Source organism: Cervus elaphus, chromosome 11 (genome assembly GCF_910594005.1).
Source record: "Cervus elaphus chromosome 11, mCerEla1.1, whole genome shotgun sequence".
Classification (NCBI taxonomy): Eukaryota; Metazoa; Chordata; class Mammalia; order Artiodactyla; family Cervidae; genus Cervus; species Cervus elaphus.
In genome coordinates this window covers 673,480-688,397 of record NC_057825.1, presented here as the reverse complement: position 1 = coordinate 688,397, position 14,918 = coordinate 673,480, and the positions used below count along the sequence as shown (strand labels likewise).

At 66.2% G+C, this 14,918-nt stretch overlaps 2 protein-coding genes across 15 annotated transcripts in view; both read right to left on the bottom strand.

The window, feature by feature from the left end:
* Positions 1-1,374: 1,374 nt before the first annotated feature.
* Positions 1,375-10,530, bottom strand: NSMF (NMDA receptor synaptonuclear signaling and neuronal migration factor). 9 transcript variants are annotated; one of them, XM_043916191.1, is made up of 16 exons: positions 9,775-10,109; positions 9,309-9,370; positions 8,208-8,708; positions 6,948-7,023; positions 6,192-6,197; positions 5,834-5,902; positions 4,968-5,020; positions 4,525-4,614; positions 3,874-3,998; positions 3,696-3,779; positions 3,467-3,500; positions 3,300-3,370; positions 3,069-3,148; positions 2,848-2,950; positions 2,609-2,684; positions 1,375-2,488 (listed from the first exon to the last, which is right to left on the bottom strand). In XM_043916191.1, the coding sequence occupies exons 1-16, from the start codon at positions 9,843-9,845 to the stop codon at positions 2,391-2,393; spliced, it is 1,599 nt and encodes a 532-aa protein (XP_043772126.1). In that variant the 5' UTR covers positions 9,846-10,109; the 3' UTR covers positions 1,375-2,390. The 9 variants fall into 9 exon arrangements, with proteins under 9 accessions (XP_043772126.1, XP_043772130.1, XP_043772128.1 ...); XM_043916195.1 differs by lacking the exon at positions 4,525-4,614 and having other exon boundaries at positions 9,775-10,530; XM_043916193.1 differs by lacking the exon at positions 5,834-5,902 and having other exon boundaries at positions 9,775-10,111.
* Positions 10,531-10,666: 136 nt separating this feature from the next.
* PNPLA7 (patatin like phospholipase domain containing 7) overlaps positions 10,667-14,918 on the bottom strand; it is a 78,901-nt gene continuing 74,649 nt past the window's right edge. For 2 of the 6 annotated variants that reach the window (XM_043916185.1, XM_043916189.1), the window contains 9 exons: positions 14,057-14,173; positions 13,848-13,917; positions 13,178-13,294; positions 12,560-12,708; positions 12,064-12,216; positions 11,877-11,987; positions 11,469-11,553; positions 11,155-11,258; positions 10,667-11,016 (listed from right to left, as the gene is read on the bottom strand). In XM_043916185.1, the coding sequence (XP_043772120.1) occupies positions 10,984-11,016; positions 11,155-11,258; positions 11,469-11,553; positions 11,877-11,987; positions 12,064-12,216; positions 12,560-12,708; positions 13,178-13,294; positions 13,848-13,917; positions 14,057-14,173 (939 nt within the window). In that variant the 3' untranslated portion in view covers positions 10,667-10,983. Of the gene's footprint in view, positions 11,017-11,154; positions 11,259-11,468; positions 11,554-11,876; positions 11,988-12,063; positions 12,217-12,559; positions 12,709-13,177; positions 13,295-13,847; positions 13,918-14,056; positions 14,174-14,918 lie in introns of those variants that run through there. The other 4 variants (XM_043916187.1, XM_043916186.1, XM_043916188.1 and 1 more) reach the window with 4 other exon arrangements.

The window sequence follows — 14,918 nt, the reverse complement described above, 5'->3', positions numbered from 1 at the left end:
TCTGCAATCCACAGACTGTAGCCTGTCAGGCTCCTCTGTCCATGGAATTTTCCAGGCAAGAAGGCTGGAGTGGGTTGCCATCTCCTACTCCAGGGGATCTTCCCGACCCAGGGGTCAAGCCCACGTCTCCTGGCGCGCAGACTCTCCCACCGCGCCCCCAGGGGAGCCCTTACCTCTCCCACTAGGAGCCAGCACTTCTCCCCAGCGCCCCCTGGCGGCGGCTGCTCCCAGCTGAGGTGGGTGCGCAAAGGCTGCAGACCTGTGGTTGCTTTGGCACCCCTCCACCCAGCCTGCCTCCAAGTTTGCCACCCCCTCCCTCCGTTTTTTTCCCACAATGCTTTCTGTGTTTACACCGCTTTGCTCCTGGGTACCTTCTGGATTTGCCGCCCCCCCCCCGCCCCCCGCATCACGCTTCTGGTGGTTCTGTGCGTGAGGGAGGGAAGCTTGTGGACCAGATGCAAGACCTCAAGTCTTCCGAGGGCAGACCCTGCCAGCCCTGATCCACCAGGGTGACCCTGAAGACTGTGGGACAAGCCTACTTGCTGAAGCAGCCCAGATAGACTCCAGCATCCCCCGTGGGAGGCCGGGAGAGGGGCGGGGGCATGTGACAAAGCTTCTGGCAGCCCTGGGTCAGGTCTGCAGGCCACACAGCCATCGTGCCTCCTAAGCCCAGGGTGAGGTGGGCGGGTCTCACTGGAGGGCTATCCGCCTGGCCCCTCGCCCAGACTTTCATCTAGAGTGAGTTCTCCTGGCGACATCACCCCCTTCCAGGTTGCCAGCCTCCAGGTCCCCGGGACCTCCGGCCTCCCAGCCCTCACTTGGGCCACCATGGGCAGCCTCCCACCCTCCCCAGCCCTTGGTAGCCCAGATGAACCCACCTGGCACCTGCTGATCTGCCCACAGGAAACTGGACGAGGAGCCTCCAGGGAAGCCAGGCCTGGATGGACCCAACCACATCCTGGCCACTGGGTGCAGGGGGCACGGGGCACACATGGGGGTGGCCGGCCAGCCCTGTTGTCACTTCCTGGCCTCCCGTTGTGGATGCACTGCTGACTACGTGGCCCTCAGCTCTGTGCGCAGGGGTGGGGCAGAGGCTGCGGGGCGCAGTGTCTCTGCCCTCATCTGCAGACCACCCACCTGCCGGCAGCCCCTCAAGGACCTCCTCTTTCCCACAGCCTTTCTCAGAGCCCTGGGAGCCTCCTCCCCAGACCTCTTACGGAGTGTGCCCTTGGTGGGCATGCCTAGCAGTCCCTGCTCCTCAGTCCAGGGTGCATAGGCGGCCACCACAGCAACAAGCTCAGACCAGCAGGCCCGGAATCTCCCGGGTCCAGGGAGGCAGAGGACAGCGCTGAGAGAGGAGACCCACGCAGTGGCCGCAGCGGAGGGTCAGATTTAATGGTCACTCTATGGGGTGTCGTACATTGTTCAGAGCCCGGCACGAGCCCCCACTCCCCTTGACTGGGGACACAGCCTGTGTCTCAGACCAGACTCTGCACAGGGGGGCCAGCCCCCGAGCGCCAGCTATGTACAAGGGCCCGCCCGCTGGGCCATGGCAGGCTGCGCACGCACAGCCCAGCGGCTGCCCCGCCCTCACTTGGGCCAGGCTGCGGGGTCCAGGCCACCATGGAGCGGGCGGCAGGGGTCTCACCCGCCAGGACCCAGCCCTGGCAGGCCCCGCCAAGACCCCGGGCCCCTGCACCGGGAGAGGCCTTCAGAGCTCGGCTGCCAAAAGCTGAGCTGGACAGCAGCAGGGAGCCGGGTGGGTACAGGGGGCCGGGGAGCAGGCAGGGCCTGGCTCGACCCAGGGCGCCCTCCGAGTGAAAGGAAGGCGTGTCCCTGCTGCCCCCGGGCACCCCCGCGGGGCGGCGCCAAGGTCAGGGAAGCAGGGGCGAGGGCAGCGCAAGCACAGACCATCAGGGACTCCTCCGGGGACGGAGCCAGGCCGGGCAGACAGGCCGCCCTGGTGCTGGTGATCGGATACGGCAGGGCTGGGGAGCTGAGGCAGAGGGTCCTGGACACACATTGAGCCGGGTGATCTACGCCATGACTAGTAACGTAGCACTTAACTAGTTAACTAGTAACGCTGCTTCCCTTTGAATTGTCTCAGGGGTTGTAGAAAATTGCACTTATTTCTATGAACCTGCAGAGGCGCCGCCCCAGCACTGAGCCTCCAGGCGAGGCCCGGGCAGCATCCGCCAGCCACGGGGGGACTCCTCCGGGGCGCGGGGGCGGTGGCCGCTGAGACCCGCGGTGCCGTGAGGACGGGAGCCCTGGGAGGGAACCTGAGCGACGTCTGAGATGCCCTGAAGTGGCCGTGAAGACCGGGACCCACGCGGCACCGGGCAGCCCGGCGCCGGTCTGAGGGAGCGGCCGGGCGGTGGTCTCGCCCCTCACAGAACGTCCTCAAAGTCCAGCAGCTTCGAGTGCTGGCGGCTCTTCCACAGGCGGTACAGCCGGAAGTCAAAGTAGGTCTCAATCATCTGCTTCCCTGAGGCAGGAGGGGTGAGGGCGCGCTCAGCCCCGCCTCCGGGACACCACCCCCCACCCCGCGGGGACACCCCCCCCACCCCCGCAGAGACACCACCCGCTGCGGGCCAGCCCAGCTCACCTTGAGCCGACAGCTCCAGGGGCGACTCGAAGATTACCCTGTAAGGAGTCATGAGGGTCCTGAGGTTCTGGAAGAGCTGAAAGGAGGGAGTGGACTCTTGAGTGCAGGGCAGAGCAAGAGAGCGGTGGGCAGAAGCGGGGCTGGGTGAGCAGGAAGTCCCAGCTGGTGAGGCCAGGCACTGGGATCTCTCTGGGAGGGCTGAGACGAAAAGGGAGTCTGCAGGAAGTGGGGTGCTGTACCTTCTCCCCATTGGGGTTCCCCAGGACGTAGCAGCCCATGACGTGGATAACGTTCGGCTCAGGGTTCACTTTGCTCATCAAGCGGCTCAACCGCTTCCAGAAGCTGGTGGGGAAGGGGTGATCACAGGCGGCCTCCAGCCCGACCCCCAAGTAAGAGGGGACATGGCACTGCAGCAGACACCGCCCCCCGCCCCCCAGCCCCCGGGGCACCCCCTGCTCACTGGATCATGTCCTCTTCCTTCTCCACTTTGGCAAAGGTGGCCACCTTGTTCTTAAGCAGGTACAAGTGTCCTGGGCCACCCTGTGAGAGTCTGCGGTTAGGGGGATGGGACTGCACGCTGGGGGTGTCCAACCACTGTTCCCCCAACACATGCAGACGCAAACGTGCACGTCCCTGGAGGTGGCATCCTCCACCCCTGCCCCACTCCCAAGCAGGAAGGGCTGAGCCCTACCTGGCAGAAAATCAGCATCTTCCAGATTTTGGCCCCCTTGTGGTAGATATTCAGCTTCTTCTCTATCTCCTCTGGGGAGGGAGGGGTGTGAGTGCTGCCCCCACCATCTGTGTGCTCCCCCACTCCAGCCCCGAGACCAGAAGGCAGAGGGGTCAGAGGGCACATACCCAGAATGTCCTCGAAGGTCGCGTGCTCGTGGTCCTGGGGGAGACAAGACCCCAGGTCAGAGCCCCTCTCGGGCAGTACCCCCCACCCGACCAGAGATGGGGCTGGGGGCACTCACGTAGAGGATGGGGATAGCACCTGCCACCTGACCCCGAGATGGAGCTGGGAGCACTCACAGAGGATGGGGATAGCACCCCCACCCGACCCTGAGATGGGGCTGGGAGCACTCACGTAGAGGATGGGGATGATGGCGGGGTCGTCCCTGCGGATGATGGTGGGGATGTACTCGGCTTTGGGCACTTTGGAGGAGATGAGCTGCGGACAACAGGGGAGGCACTCAGGGCCCTGGCCATCCTGGAGCCCCTCCACCCCGCCCCCACCGCTGAGCAGTAGCTGCACCGGGCCTCACCATGACCTTGGGTGGCACGAAGCCCTCAGTGTCGCAGGCTACGGCCTCCAGGCCCTTCTCAGTCTCCCAGTCCAGGTCCTCGAAAGCCTCGCCCAAGGTGCAGTGGGAGCTCTGCAAGTCACTACCTGGAGGGCAGAACGTGCCACCAGACTGAGGACCATCTGCAGTACCCGCCCTGGCTGCAACCCCAGAGACGGGCAGGGGACAGAGCCAGCAAGCCATGTCCCAGAGGGTCCTCCAGGCCAGCAAGAAAACCAGGGCGGTTAAGAGAGCCAAGCTGAGGGCAAGCCGGGCTGCTGCCAGCAGCTGGAGGCCGCCTGGCGGGGAAGGCCGTGGGCCCTAGGGCAAGGCCAGTGGGAGCCGGGGTGCAAGTATTAGTTCCAGCCCAGCGTGCCCGGGGTCTGGGCCAAGTTGAAATCAGGTACTGCAGGTCTCCGGCGTGAGGGGCACCAGGCAGGGTAGACAGCAAGCCCTGGCCCTTAGTTACCCCTACCCAGAAGACTGGAGGTGTCAGAGCGCCCCCCTCAGTCTGACAAACCGAGGTCCAGCGGAAGCGCAGAAGCCTAGCCATCCGGCTGCTGGAAGCCTGGGGCTGGGGGCCTAGGGGAGCCTCTGGGGAAGGTGGGCCGGCCTGCGGCGCCGGGCACCTACTGTCTCGGGAGTCGTGAGAGGTGTCGGCTTTCATGGGGGTGGGGTCGCTCCAGGACCGGCTGAAGCTCCGCTCGCGCCGCTCGGCGAACGCTGCAGTGAGAGCAGAACCCGTTAGGGACGCGGCCTGCAGCCACGCGAGGTGGCTGGGACCGGGGGCCGAGCAGGACGCGGGCCGGTGGGGTCTGGAGGGTGCAGGATGCTGCTGCAACGGGACGGGTGGGAGAGAGGCAAAAGGCAGACCGGGCAGGGCTGGGGGTCACGGGCGGAGTCTGCGTGAAGGGGCGGGGCCCTGTCCTTGGGCGGAGCCTCGGTGTGTGAAGGTGCCCGCTGGGGACGCCCGCCTTGGGGGCGCAGAGAGCAGCACGCCAAGCCCCAGTCGGCCAAAAGCTGCGCCCCCCACCCTAACCCTAACCCCCACCCGTCCGCCTTACTCTGGGCCTTACTCTGGGCCTTCACCCGCCGGCTGCCGACCATGCGCAGGTGTTTGCGGAAGTTCCTAGGGGTGGAAGCACGGGGGTGCTGGTGAGGGCCGCCAGGAGGGGTGAGCAGCCCGTCCCCGACTCCGCCCCTTTCCGTCAGGGGTGCCCTCCCGGCGCCCCCAGCTCTCTCACAGGCCAATCCCACCCGGTCCCTCCCCTCCCCGAGCCCTCCCGCCCGCTGGCTGCTGGGACACTGGCAAGGTTATCAAGCTTCCTGTCGCCCCCCACCCTCCTCCCAGGCCAGGGCTCTCGGTGACCCTGTGCACTTGGTCTCCTATCCCTGCTGCCACCCTTCCCTTCCCTCCCTGCACCCAGGCACACTCTGACCACCCCCAGCCTCCTTCCCAAGTGGTCAAGGGTTCCTGCTTCCCACGCACGATGGCCAGGGCAGCACAGAGGGCCCCACCGCGAGGTGGGCTTGGGGCCAGCAGATGCCTCCACCCCTGATGTTGTGTCCCTAGGCCGCCTCAGAGGCAGGTCTCTTGAACCCCAAACTTTGTGTCCTGCCAAGGCCCCACTTGCAAGACGGACAGTCAAGCTTCCTGGACACATCTGAGGTGAGGGTTGGGAGGGTAAGCCTGCTTGCTGATCCACAGCTCTGGGCTTCGAGGGCCCGAGAAAGGCACGGGTGGGCCTGCTGGCTTCAGTTCAGCTCTCAGCCTGGGAGCTCAGGCCACATGATCCCTCCTGCCTGCCGCGTCCCCAGAGCAGGGCCAGGCCAGTGGTCGCCACCGCCCTTCCCCCATCAGGTCCGCTGGACTGGGGGGGCCCAGGCTAGACCAGAACAGACAAGAGACAGACCCTGGTGGCGAGTGGCTGGCAGGCCCTACCTCTGGATTACAGACGCGGAATCATTCTCCCGTTTCCGGCGCTTCCTCTCCGCGTAGCCCCTGAACACCCTGGGAAACCGCCACGAGTCAGCACTGCCCTTGGCCGCAGGCGGGAGGGACAGAGACGTGGGGACGGAGGCACCCAGGGCCCTGGGCCAGACAGAGGGCCCCGGCCTGCCTCGCCCTGTCCTCAGCGCAGCTCCCAGCAGGCCCTGGGGCAGTTCAGTGCTCGCTGGGACCCAGCACGCCCTCCTGGCCAAGGCCCAGGTCCCTGGCCTGCCCCGACCTACTTGGGGGTGGGAGAGTTCCCCAGGGACCACCACCATGCCCTCAGGCTCAGGGTCCTCACGGTACTTACGAGATGCTGGAGTTGCAGCGGGAAACGGCAGCGTGAGAGAGAAGACACAGTGAACAGAGACCCTCAGACCTGACCCCACTGGGGTTAATTTCCTTCTTGTCACTGACTCGAAGGGTCCCTCACAGGCACCCCAGGGTGCCAGCTATGCCACGGGCCAGTCTTTTAAAGGGCAGCAGATGCTGAGGTCACGGTGACCCAGGCCACCAGGTGCTGGTCAGGCTGCTCAGAGGCCTGACTGTGTGCCCTGCCCCTGCTGGGGCCCAAGGCAGAGTGGCCCCCGTCCAGCCTGAGGGTGGCAGCGCACGCCCCAAGGTCGTTTGCAGGGAGCGTCTTCAGAGTGGGGGACACTGCAGCAGAGTGCCTCCCTGGAGGGAACTCCTCGACAGAATACCCAGCCGCGTGATGGTCAAGAGCACGCCCCCCCAGGGGACTAAGCTGTGATCACTCGCGGTGTGTGCAAAGGCAAGGAGGCCACTGTTTGGAGCGTGCACCAGGGCAGAGCCGGGCGGTAGCCCAGGAGAAGCACCCCTGCTGGTGACTACATCAGCTGCAGCGCCCCCCCCCGCCCCGCTCCCCAAGAGACGGGACAGGGCAGTGGGGGCAGGACGGGGTGGGGGTGGGCCGGGGTGTGAGCAGCTGGGCCCGCCTTCCCGCAGGCTGACACTCAGGCAGAACGGGCGGAATGGGGGGCCGTAGCTCCCGAACAGCAGGAAGAGGCCCCCGGCCTGGGCCCCGTGCACAGCAGACACAACTCACGCTTGCATAGTTGTGGTTGCCGTCTGGAAACTGAAGAGGTTTTCCTTGGGGAACCAGGTACGGATGGGGACGTCATCTGGAAGAGGCCAAGGGGGCAGTGACTAGAGTGGCTTAGGGGTTCCTGAGCCCTTCCCCACCTGCCCGGGGCGGGGGATGTCCCTGAGCACAGGGTTCCCTAGACCCATCCCAGGTGGGGGGCCCGGTGCCGGGCCAGCAAGTTCCGAGGCCCACTCAGCTGTTCAAGCCGCGACAACTCAGCGGCTTCGTGATGCTCGTCTTTGCTTGGCTCTCCCCCTGCTGCCCACAGCAGACACGTGTTCCCCGGAAGGCACAGCCGGCCTCCAGGGCGCCCAGGAAAAGCATGACTTGTCGCCTTCAAGCCGGAGGGGCGGGGCAGGGACCGTGGCAGGGAGAGAGGGGCAGGCTCTCCTGGGGCTCTAGGGCCTTCTCTGCCACCCAGACATTCTGGGGTCCACTTGGTTGGCCCTCACCTCTCCCAGACCTTCCTGGTGGAGGCCCTCACCAGGCAGGGAGATTGACCCTTCCCAGGGGCCCTATAGCCCCCAGACAGGGTGGGCTAAGGTCACTCTACTCTCTTCCCTGACCCTGTCCCAGAACCTGGCCTGTGTTCCTCAAAGGAGCACGAGGGCCTGGAGATGCCCGCACCCCTGGCCTGTGCCCTGATGCCCCGCTGGGTTGCTGATTTGGAGGCTCAAGAGGTGCCCGGATAGCACATGGCGGGTCTGCCAGGTAGAATTCTGCTCTTCCGGAAATGACGGGCTTAGAGCCCAGAAGCATAGGGCCACCTGAATGTCCCAGGCAGCTCCTTCCTGACAGCAGGTCTCCAGGGCTCCTCAGCCATGAGCATTGCTCGACAATCTTGGGGGGGGCTCTACTAGCTGGCCAGGCCCCCGACAACTATGTGCCTCCCTTGGTGAGCGGGAGTCCCACTGGGTGGGTGCCAGGGCAGGGACTGTCCCCCAGGACTCCCGGGAGGCAGCCCCACCTTTCCATTCAACCAGCCTTGCTGCCTGTTCTGCCCTTAAGACTCTCCCGGCCCCCTCGGCCCCCTCGCTGGGGAAGCATGCCTGGCATGACTTGGTGCCGGCAAGCCTGAAGCCAGCCATGAAGCCTGACTGGGTATGGGGTGTGGCAGCAGGACGCCACCTGCGGGCGGTTCCTGAAGCGCCCTGCACTGTCCGGGGCTCCCGGCGCTTGCTACTGCAGAGGAGGCTGCCCGGCCCCCAACCAGCCCCTCACCAGACACTCGGTCGACGCTGTACATCCTCTCCAGCTTCTTGCGGCGGCTGGGAGCCTCAGGCAGAGGCGGCTGGTCCACCCCAAAGGCCTGAGGGGAGGGACTGGGGGCGAGCTGGGCGCATCCGGGACACTCCTTGGAGCCCTGGCGGCTGCCTGCCCAGCTCTGGCAGGGCCTGCTGACGTCCTCGTGACTGCCGCCCGGGCTGGCGCGCAGGGGCTGGCTGTGGTGGTGGGGGTGCCGCTCCCCCTGCCGCCGCCCCTTCACCACAGCCAGCTCGATGGCCTCGGCCTCCGGGCCGGGCAGCAGGGCCGGCTCCCCTGAGATGGTGTACACGCGGGGCTGGGGGCCCTCACCGGCCGGCTTCCCGCTGGCAGCCTCCTCCGGAAGGCTGCCCTCATAGCGGCCGTTGGAGATGAGGGAGAGGCGGCGCTTGTTCTGAGGAGCCGGCTGCATCTCGGGGGACCCGTCGTGGCCAGAGTAGGCGTCAGCCAGCAGGTGGTCTGGGGGAGAGGCACCAGGTGAGCTTGCAGCCTGCTGGTCCTGCCCTCTCATCTCCTGGTGCTCTGGAGGCAGGGAATGAACACCCAGCGGGTGCCTGGCCCACTGACCAAACCCTGGGCCCTAACAACTTCACAAAGGGCTTTCTGAGCTGTGCCATGCCCCAGAGGTTCATACTTCACTTCCATCGGGGCCCCAAGCCCCTCTTCTGTGCGTGTGGGTGATGGGGGGCAGGGACAGGCAGGCCACCTCCCAGCCTGCCACCGCACCCGTGTGCCCAGTGCCAACTTCTCCCCTCCCCCCCACCAGCTGGCCCCCAGAGATAGTGGTGCCAGCCCTGGGGGGTGCCAGGAGGCCTGTTGCCATGCCAACGGCCCAGGCTGGGTGGGTGCCATGGTGATGAGTGACTCGCAGCTCCTCCTGGGGCTCTGGGCCAGGGAGGGCAGGGGGCGTGAGGAAGCCAGCCCAGCAGGGCGGTAGCTACCTGCTCACACCACACAGTGTGCAAGGGCTGTGTCTGCCTGGACAGGGGACAGCACACCCTCCCCTACATTAGGAGCTATGGGTGGACCGGGTCCTGACACCGCCTCACGTGCCCCTACCTGCACCGTTCCGGTTTTCGGGGTGACTCTGGGACAGGTACTCGCCAAACGCTCGGGCTGCTCTGAGGGGGTGGACAGCGGGGTGCGCCGTCAGGGCACACCACCCACTCTGGCGCCCCCACCCCCCACCCACACCCTCTGCACCTGCAAGGGAGGGCTCAGGGGTCATTCCCAGCAAGCACTCCCATCCCACCTCAGACCGCCCAGGGCTGGCAGGTCGCAGTTCCGGGGACCTTGGCGCCCCGCGCATCTTGGCCGGACCTGCAGGCGGGGCCAGGGTCTGCTTTCCCTCCAGCCCAGCCGCCCAGTGCGTGTGGGGGTCGTGAGGTCGGGCACCTCGCCCACCGCAACCTCAGGGAGGGGAGCTGAACGGAGGTGGGGGCGGGCGCCGGCTACGCGCATGCTGCAGGGACCGGGACGGGGCGGGGGCGGCGCTGGCCCCCGGCGGGTGGCCCGCCGCACTCACCGCACTTTGGCCGCCACCGAGGACATGGCCTCGCTTCTTAGCGCCCTCCTCCGGGAGGCGACGGCGCCCATGGTCGAGGCGGCGGCGCATCCCCAGGCCTCAGAGCGCGCCCCGCGCCCGCCGCCTCCGTCGAGGGTGCCGCGCCGCGCCGAGGACTGGGATCAGGCTCGGGCTTGGGCTCGGGCTCGGACTCGGGACCCGCATGGCAGCTCCGGGGCCCTCCGCGCGCCCCGCAGCACCGGACAGAACGGCCAGGCCCGGGGGTGGCGCTCCGCCCACCGAGACGTCAGGGAGGTGGAAGCCCCGCCCACCTGGCGTCAGAGTGGGGCGGGGCTCAGTGAAGCCCCGCCCGCCCCACAGGCAGTGGGCAGGGCCGGGGACCCGCGGCGCGGGGCGGGACCAACCGGCTCTGCCCTCTAGGCGCTGCGTCCGGAGCCAGGAAACCGAGGCCTGCGGTCCCCTGGCCACAGGATCCCAGGCCTGGTCAAGGGGCTCCCTGCTCTCGCAGACCCACGTGCCCCGCTCAGAGACCTGCAGGGACCGTGGACCCCAAAGTCAAAGGCCTGACAGATCTCTTTTTTGTACAAAAGGACTCCCTGGCACTGTTTAATGATCTGAAAAGCCAAGTGCCCGGTTCATCTTAGGGAAGAATCTTGTGTACAAAGTGGGAACAACTCCTGAGAGCTCCAGGGGGCTTCATGCTTGGTTGGGAGGATACCAGCAGCATCCCGACCTTGGATGCCATGCCTGCCTGGCTTGGGGTCCTGGGGTCCCACGTGGTCACCTCACAGGCAGGCAGGCAACACTATACCCTGCAGGGTCAGGACTGTGAGCTGCCCATCTTGGTGGGGCCCCTGGCCCAGGGACCTCGGCACAGGGACCACATGTCCCACATAATCAGATCTACCTTTATTGACAGGCAAAGCAGAAATACAAGGACTCCAACACGAGAGGCCACAGGGGCTGACACAGCCCTGAAGACTGCTGCATGTGCAGGGGATGCCAGGGCCAGTGGCCCCAGAGAGACGCTCCACCCTGGGCCCCAGCGGGTCTCCCTGGCAGGCTGGAAGAGCTGCAGGACCTAGGCACTCTGAGATGGAGCCATGGGAGGTGCTGGCTTCAGATGCTTCAGGGTGGAAACTTCTACCCATCTTGGTCAGAGAGCTGGGGTGCTGAGGAGTCCTTGGGTGGTTTGGGGGAAGCCAGACCTCAGTGCTGATGCCGAAGCGAGGGCTCATCCTCCTGTTAGTAAACAGCACATGGTCAAGGTCAAGGTGGGGGCAACCCTGGAGGGCAGCAGGGAGGCAGCAGCTGGCCTTGCTTTGGAGCCCTCAGAGCGCATGGCTCAGCCAAGGGGCACAGGGTGTCCAGGCAGCTCACCGAGTCGGAGCCCTGGTCGGCTGGGGCACTTTGGAAGTCAACGTACGCGTCCTTGGGGCCGCCCAGCAGCACCTCCTCATACTCAGTCTGGTAGTCAGACTCATCTGGGCAGACAGCAGGGCCGTGTGGGTCACCTCCTGAGAGCAGGGGTGGGCCACACACAGGCAGGGGTCCCGCTGTGCAGCCAACCAGGTCTGGGGGCTGCCGGAGGGAGCCTGGTGCCCAGGGCAGCTTATTGAGAGTGACGGTCAGGAGGGGACGTTGCCACCACCACTCCCAGCTGTTGGGCATGTATGTCTCGGGGTCCAACTCACCGTCCCCTGCAGCCACCTTGGCAGGCTCGATACGTGATACAATCTCAGCAAGGTCCGTGAAGGAGGCGTTGGGGCAGGTGAGGACCTAGGGGCAGAGGCGAAGAAGACATCTGACCTGCTCCTGACTGCACCCCGCCCTCTCTGTGACCCTCCGTGGTCCCAGCCTCCGAGTCGGAGGGGGGCGTGGATGATGGACAGAGTCCTGAGCAGCCCCCACCCAGAGCACCAGCCTCCCCCGATGAGCACTTCCCGGGTGGAGAGTCAGAAGAGGTCCCTGCCTTCTGGCCCCTGGGACGGGCAGGGGCCCCCTGCCCTCCTAAGTGGCTGAGCGGGGGTGCTGAGGTGCCGCAGGGTGAGGACCAGACGATGGGTCAAGGTGGGGGAGAAGCCGCCTGCTTAGGCACTCACGTCCCACGCCTTCATCTTGCTTGTCCCCTGCCGGTCCTGCAGCATCTTCTCCAGCACACCGCTGCGACTCCAGATGTCAAACACTGTCCGGCCATGCTGGTACCCCACCTCCTGCACACACAGGGAAACCCCATGACGGGGATGGGAGGGCAGAGGGGCCCAGGGTGCAGCCGGCCTGGACACTCACGCAGATCTCATCAAACTTGCTGAACTCCAGGGTGCCATAGCTGTCAACTGGGGGGCGCAGGTACTCGCAGTAGTCACGGCTCTTCACCATCTCCAGCTGCCGGACACAGCACACATAGGCCAGGCGCGTCTGGATCTCAGCCATGTTCAGCACCTGCCCAGTGGCAGTACTAAGTGTGGCTGTCCTGTCCCCACGTGGCTCCTGGCCTCTGTCTGGGCACAGCCACTGTTTCTTCCCTGGCCCCTCCAACCCCTCCCCTCCCCCATGGGGAGACTATTTCTGCCGGACCTGCGGAGGGAGACAGGCATCCACCAGGGGCTCTGGAGCCTTTACACATGTCCCCCTCCCCAGAGCTGGTCCCAGGCAGGCAGGGACCACCCCCTGCTGGACCCAGAGTCTGGAAGGCACTACTTCCTCCCTGCCTATCTCAGGGTCTCAGGGTCATGGGCACCAGGGCGTGGGGAGGAGTGGCCAGGGCAGGCGGGTCTGGGCCCACCTTGACCTTCGTGGCCAAGGGATTCCAGCGCTTCCACAAAAGCCACCATCCCGAGAGCGCGTCCCCGTAGTTGGTGAGGTCTGTCTCATCCCGGCTGCCCACGTCGATGGCAATCACCACCTTTGCCCCCATTGACCTGGCCACATCCGCTGGGGAGGAGGTGGCCTGGTGACCAGTGGGGACAGGTGTGCAGAGCCTTGGGTGGGAGCACAGCTGAGGGGAGGCTGGGGCAGAGCTAGGGGTGGGGGCAGAGCCTGCCTGAGAGGTGCTGGGGGAGCACGCGGGCCTGTGGGGCGGGTCTCCTCTCCACCGACACAGCGAGACCTGTGCGGGGGCTGGTGAGCGCAGAGCCGTCCAACAGGTGGCCGGCGTGCCCCAGGAGGGGCCGTGCCCACAGCAGCCCCGACACCTGCAGGCTGTTAGTTCTCGCTGTGGGCACAGATGGGCCCTAATTGCACCGGCCGCCACTTGGCCTTGCTCTGAGCCCTGAGCACTGTGGAGCCGGCGACAGAGCCATCTGCTGGGAGCGCGTCTGCGCGCCTCCTGCACTGCCCCAGCGCCGGGCACACGGAGCCATGGGGTCAAGCAGGCGGGCACCCCTCCCCGCCCACCCGGTACCTGGGAGGTTGTTGATGTAGCCCCCGTCCATCAGCAGGTGCCCATCTTTGGGGTCGCAGAGTGGGGGCATGTAGCCCGACAGGGACATGCTGGCACGCACGTACCTCCACAGTGATCCTGGAAGGTGTGCAGGAGTCGGGAGAGGACAGCAGACCTCCGCTGCCAGCAGCTCAGAGCCTCGCCCAGACAGGTCCCGAGCCCCGTACACCTGGCCTGGCCAGGGCACCGGGCCGGGCAGAGGACACCCGCCCCGGGCACCCTCCTCCTCAGAGGGAGCTGGCAGGGCCGGACTTGCTCCAGGCCTCCCCACGTCTCCCCTGGCCACGACCTTCTGCCGGCTCTGCCACCCCACTCACTTCCAACCAGACTCGTTTCAAGAGGCTCCTCAACACTCTGGCCTGGAAAGGGGCCCTCAGCTGCCCACTCATGGGTCGGCTTTCCCCGGGATCCCCATCGAGCAGTGCCAGACCCTGAGTGCGATCTGTACACAGCCATGACCCTCATGCCCCACTCTGCCCCCGTCTCCACTGGGGACCCTGCAGCCTTCAGGCCCGCAGCAGAGTCATCTTGTTCAAACCTCCCCGAGTCCCTTGCCTTCTCTGGGGGGCACCCCTTTCCTGGAGCCACTCCGCTCCCGCTGGGAACATGCTCCCTGAGAGGAGGCACTCACCGTCCGTGTGGACCCGCATGGCAGAGGCGGAGATGTCCGTGGTGATGGTGAAGTACGGGATCCACAGGTCCTGTGAGGGGACAGGACTCAGACGGACCAACCCAGGCTGCCAGCCCTTGATTCTCAGGGCCCAGGGCGTCCAGACCCAGGCAGGCGGAGACTGTGAACTCTGCTGGGGCTCCCAGGGCAGCCCCTGGGGGGAGGCACACCTCGATCTGCCTGTCCTTGAAGATGCTGGAGATGCTGCTGTTGAAGCCAGCCCCGGAGAACATGGAAGTGATGGGGTAGGTCAGGTCCAGCATGGTCTTCACCATCGACATCATGTCCTGGGGGGGCACACAGGGCACACGTGAGGCCCCTGGAGGAGAAGGGGCGCACACCCCTGCCTGTAGGCACAGGCAGCAGCCAACCCCACGGGACCACCAGGAGCCTGAGTCAGGAGAAGGGAGTGGGTACACGGACACACCTGCTTCCTGCAAGCCAGAATGGGGGCCTCCAGGAAGCACCCAGGGCCTGGGGGAGCAAACACCATGGCCATAGTGGCAGGGCCTGGAGGTCCCAGGGGAGCAGCCGCTGACCCCCGGCAGGCTTGACCAACTGGGCCCTTGCTGCTCGCTCAGAGGGACCGGCTGTGGGCACGCTGGGACGAGGCCATCCAGGCCCAGGGCTGGCTGCATGCCCACTGCTGTCCGTGCCTGGGTGCCAGGGCAGGAGCTCCATCCCCCCGACAGAAGCAGGGCCCTGCCGAGGGCCTCATGGCCGAAGCCCCGGGACACCGGGGAACAGAGACCCACCCTCCTCAGTGAGGCCAGACAACTCGGCCTGTGAGCACAGGACCAGGAGTGCCTGACACCTCAGGGCTCGGGGTAAAGGGGAAGGGGCCTCCTCCCTCCCCAGACAGACCTGGAAGGGGAAAGCTCAGGCAGGGGCTGCAGGTGGAGGGGGGCACGTGCCCACGTACTCACGTGGGGACCAGGATGAGCAGAAGGAGCACACGTGCTCTTGGAGGACAGGGACCCAGGACGGCCCGGCATCCCCGGGGTCCTCTGTGGCCAACAAGCCCCTCCCTCC

What these genes read in the sequence shown, in the direction of transcription:
- NSMF (XM_043916191.1), bottom strand. Translation starts at nt 9,845, where the DNA reads ATGGGCGCCGTCGCCTCCCGGAGGAGGGCGCTAAGAAGCGAGGCCATG. An exon ending in CGAAAACCGGAACGGTGCAG is followed by an intron (nt 8,709 to 9,308) that starts GTAGGGGCACGT and finishes CCTCTCCCCCAG; the next exon opens with ACCACCTGCTGGCTGACGCC. An exon ending in CTCTCACGACTCCCGAGACA is followed by an intron (nt 3,999 to 4,524) that starts GTAGGTGCCCGG and finishes TCTGCCCTCCAG; the next exon opens with GTAGTGACTTGCAGAGCTCC.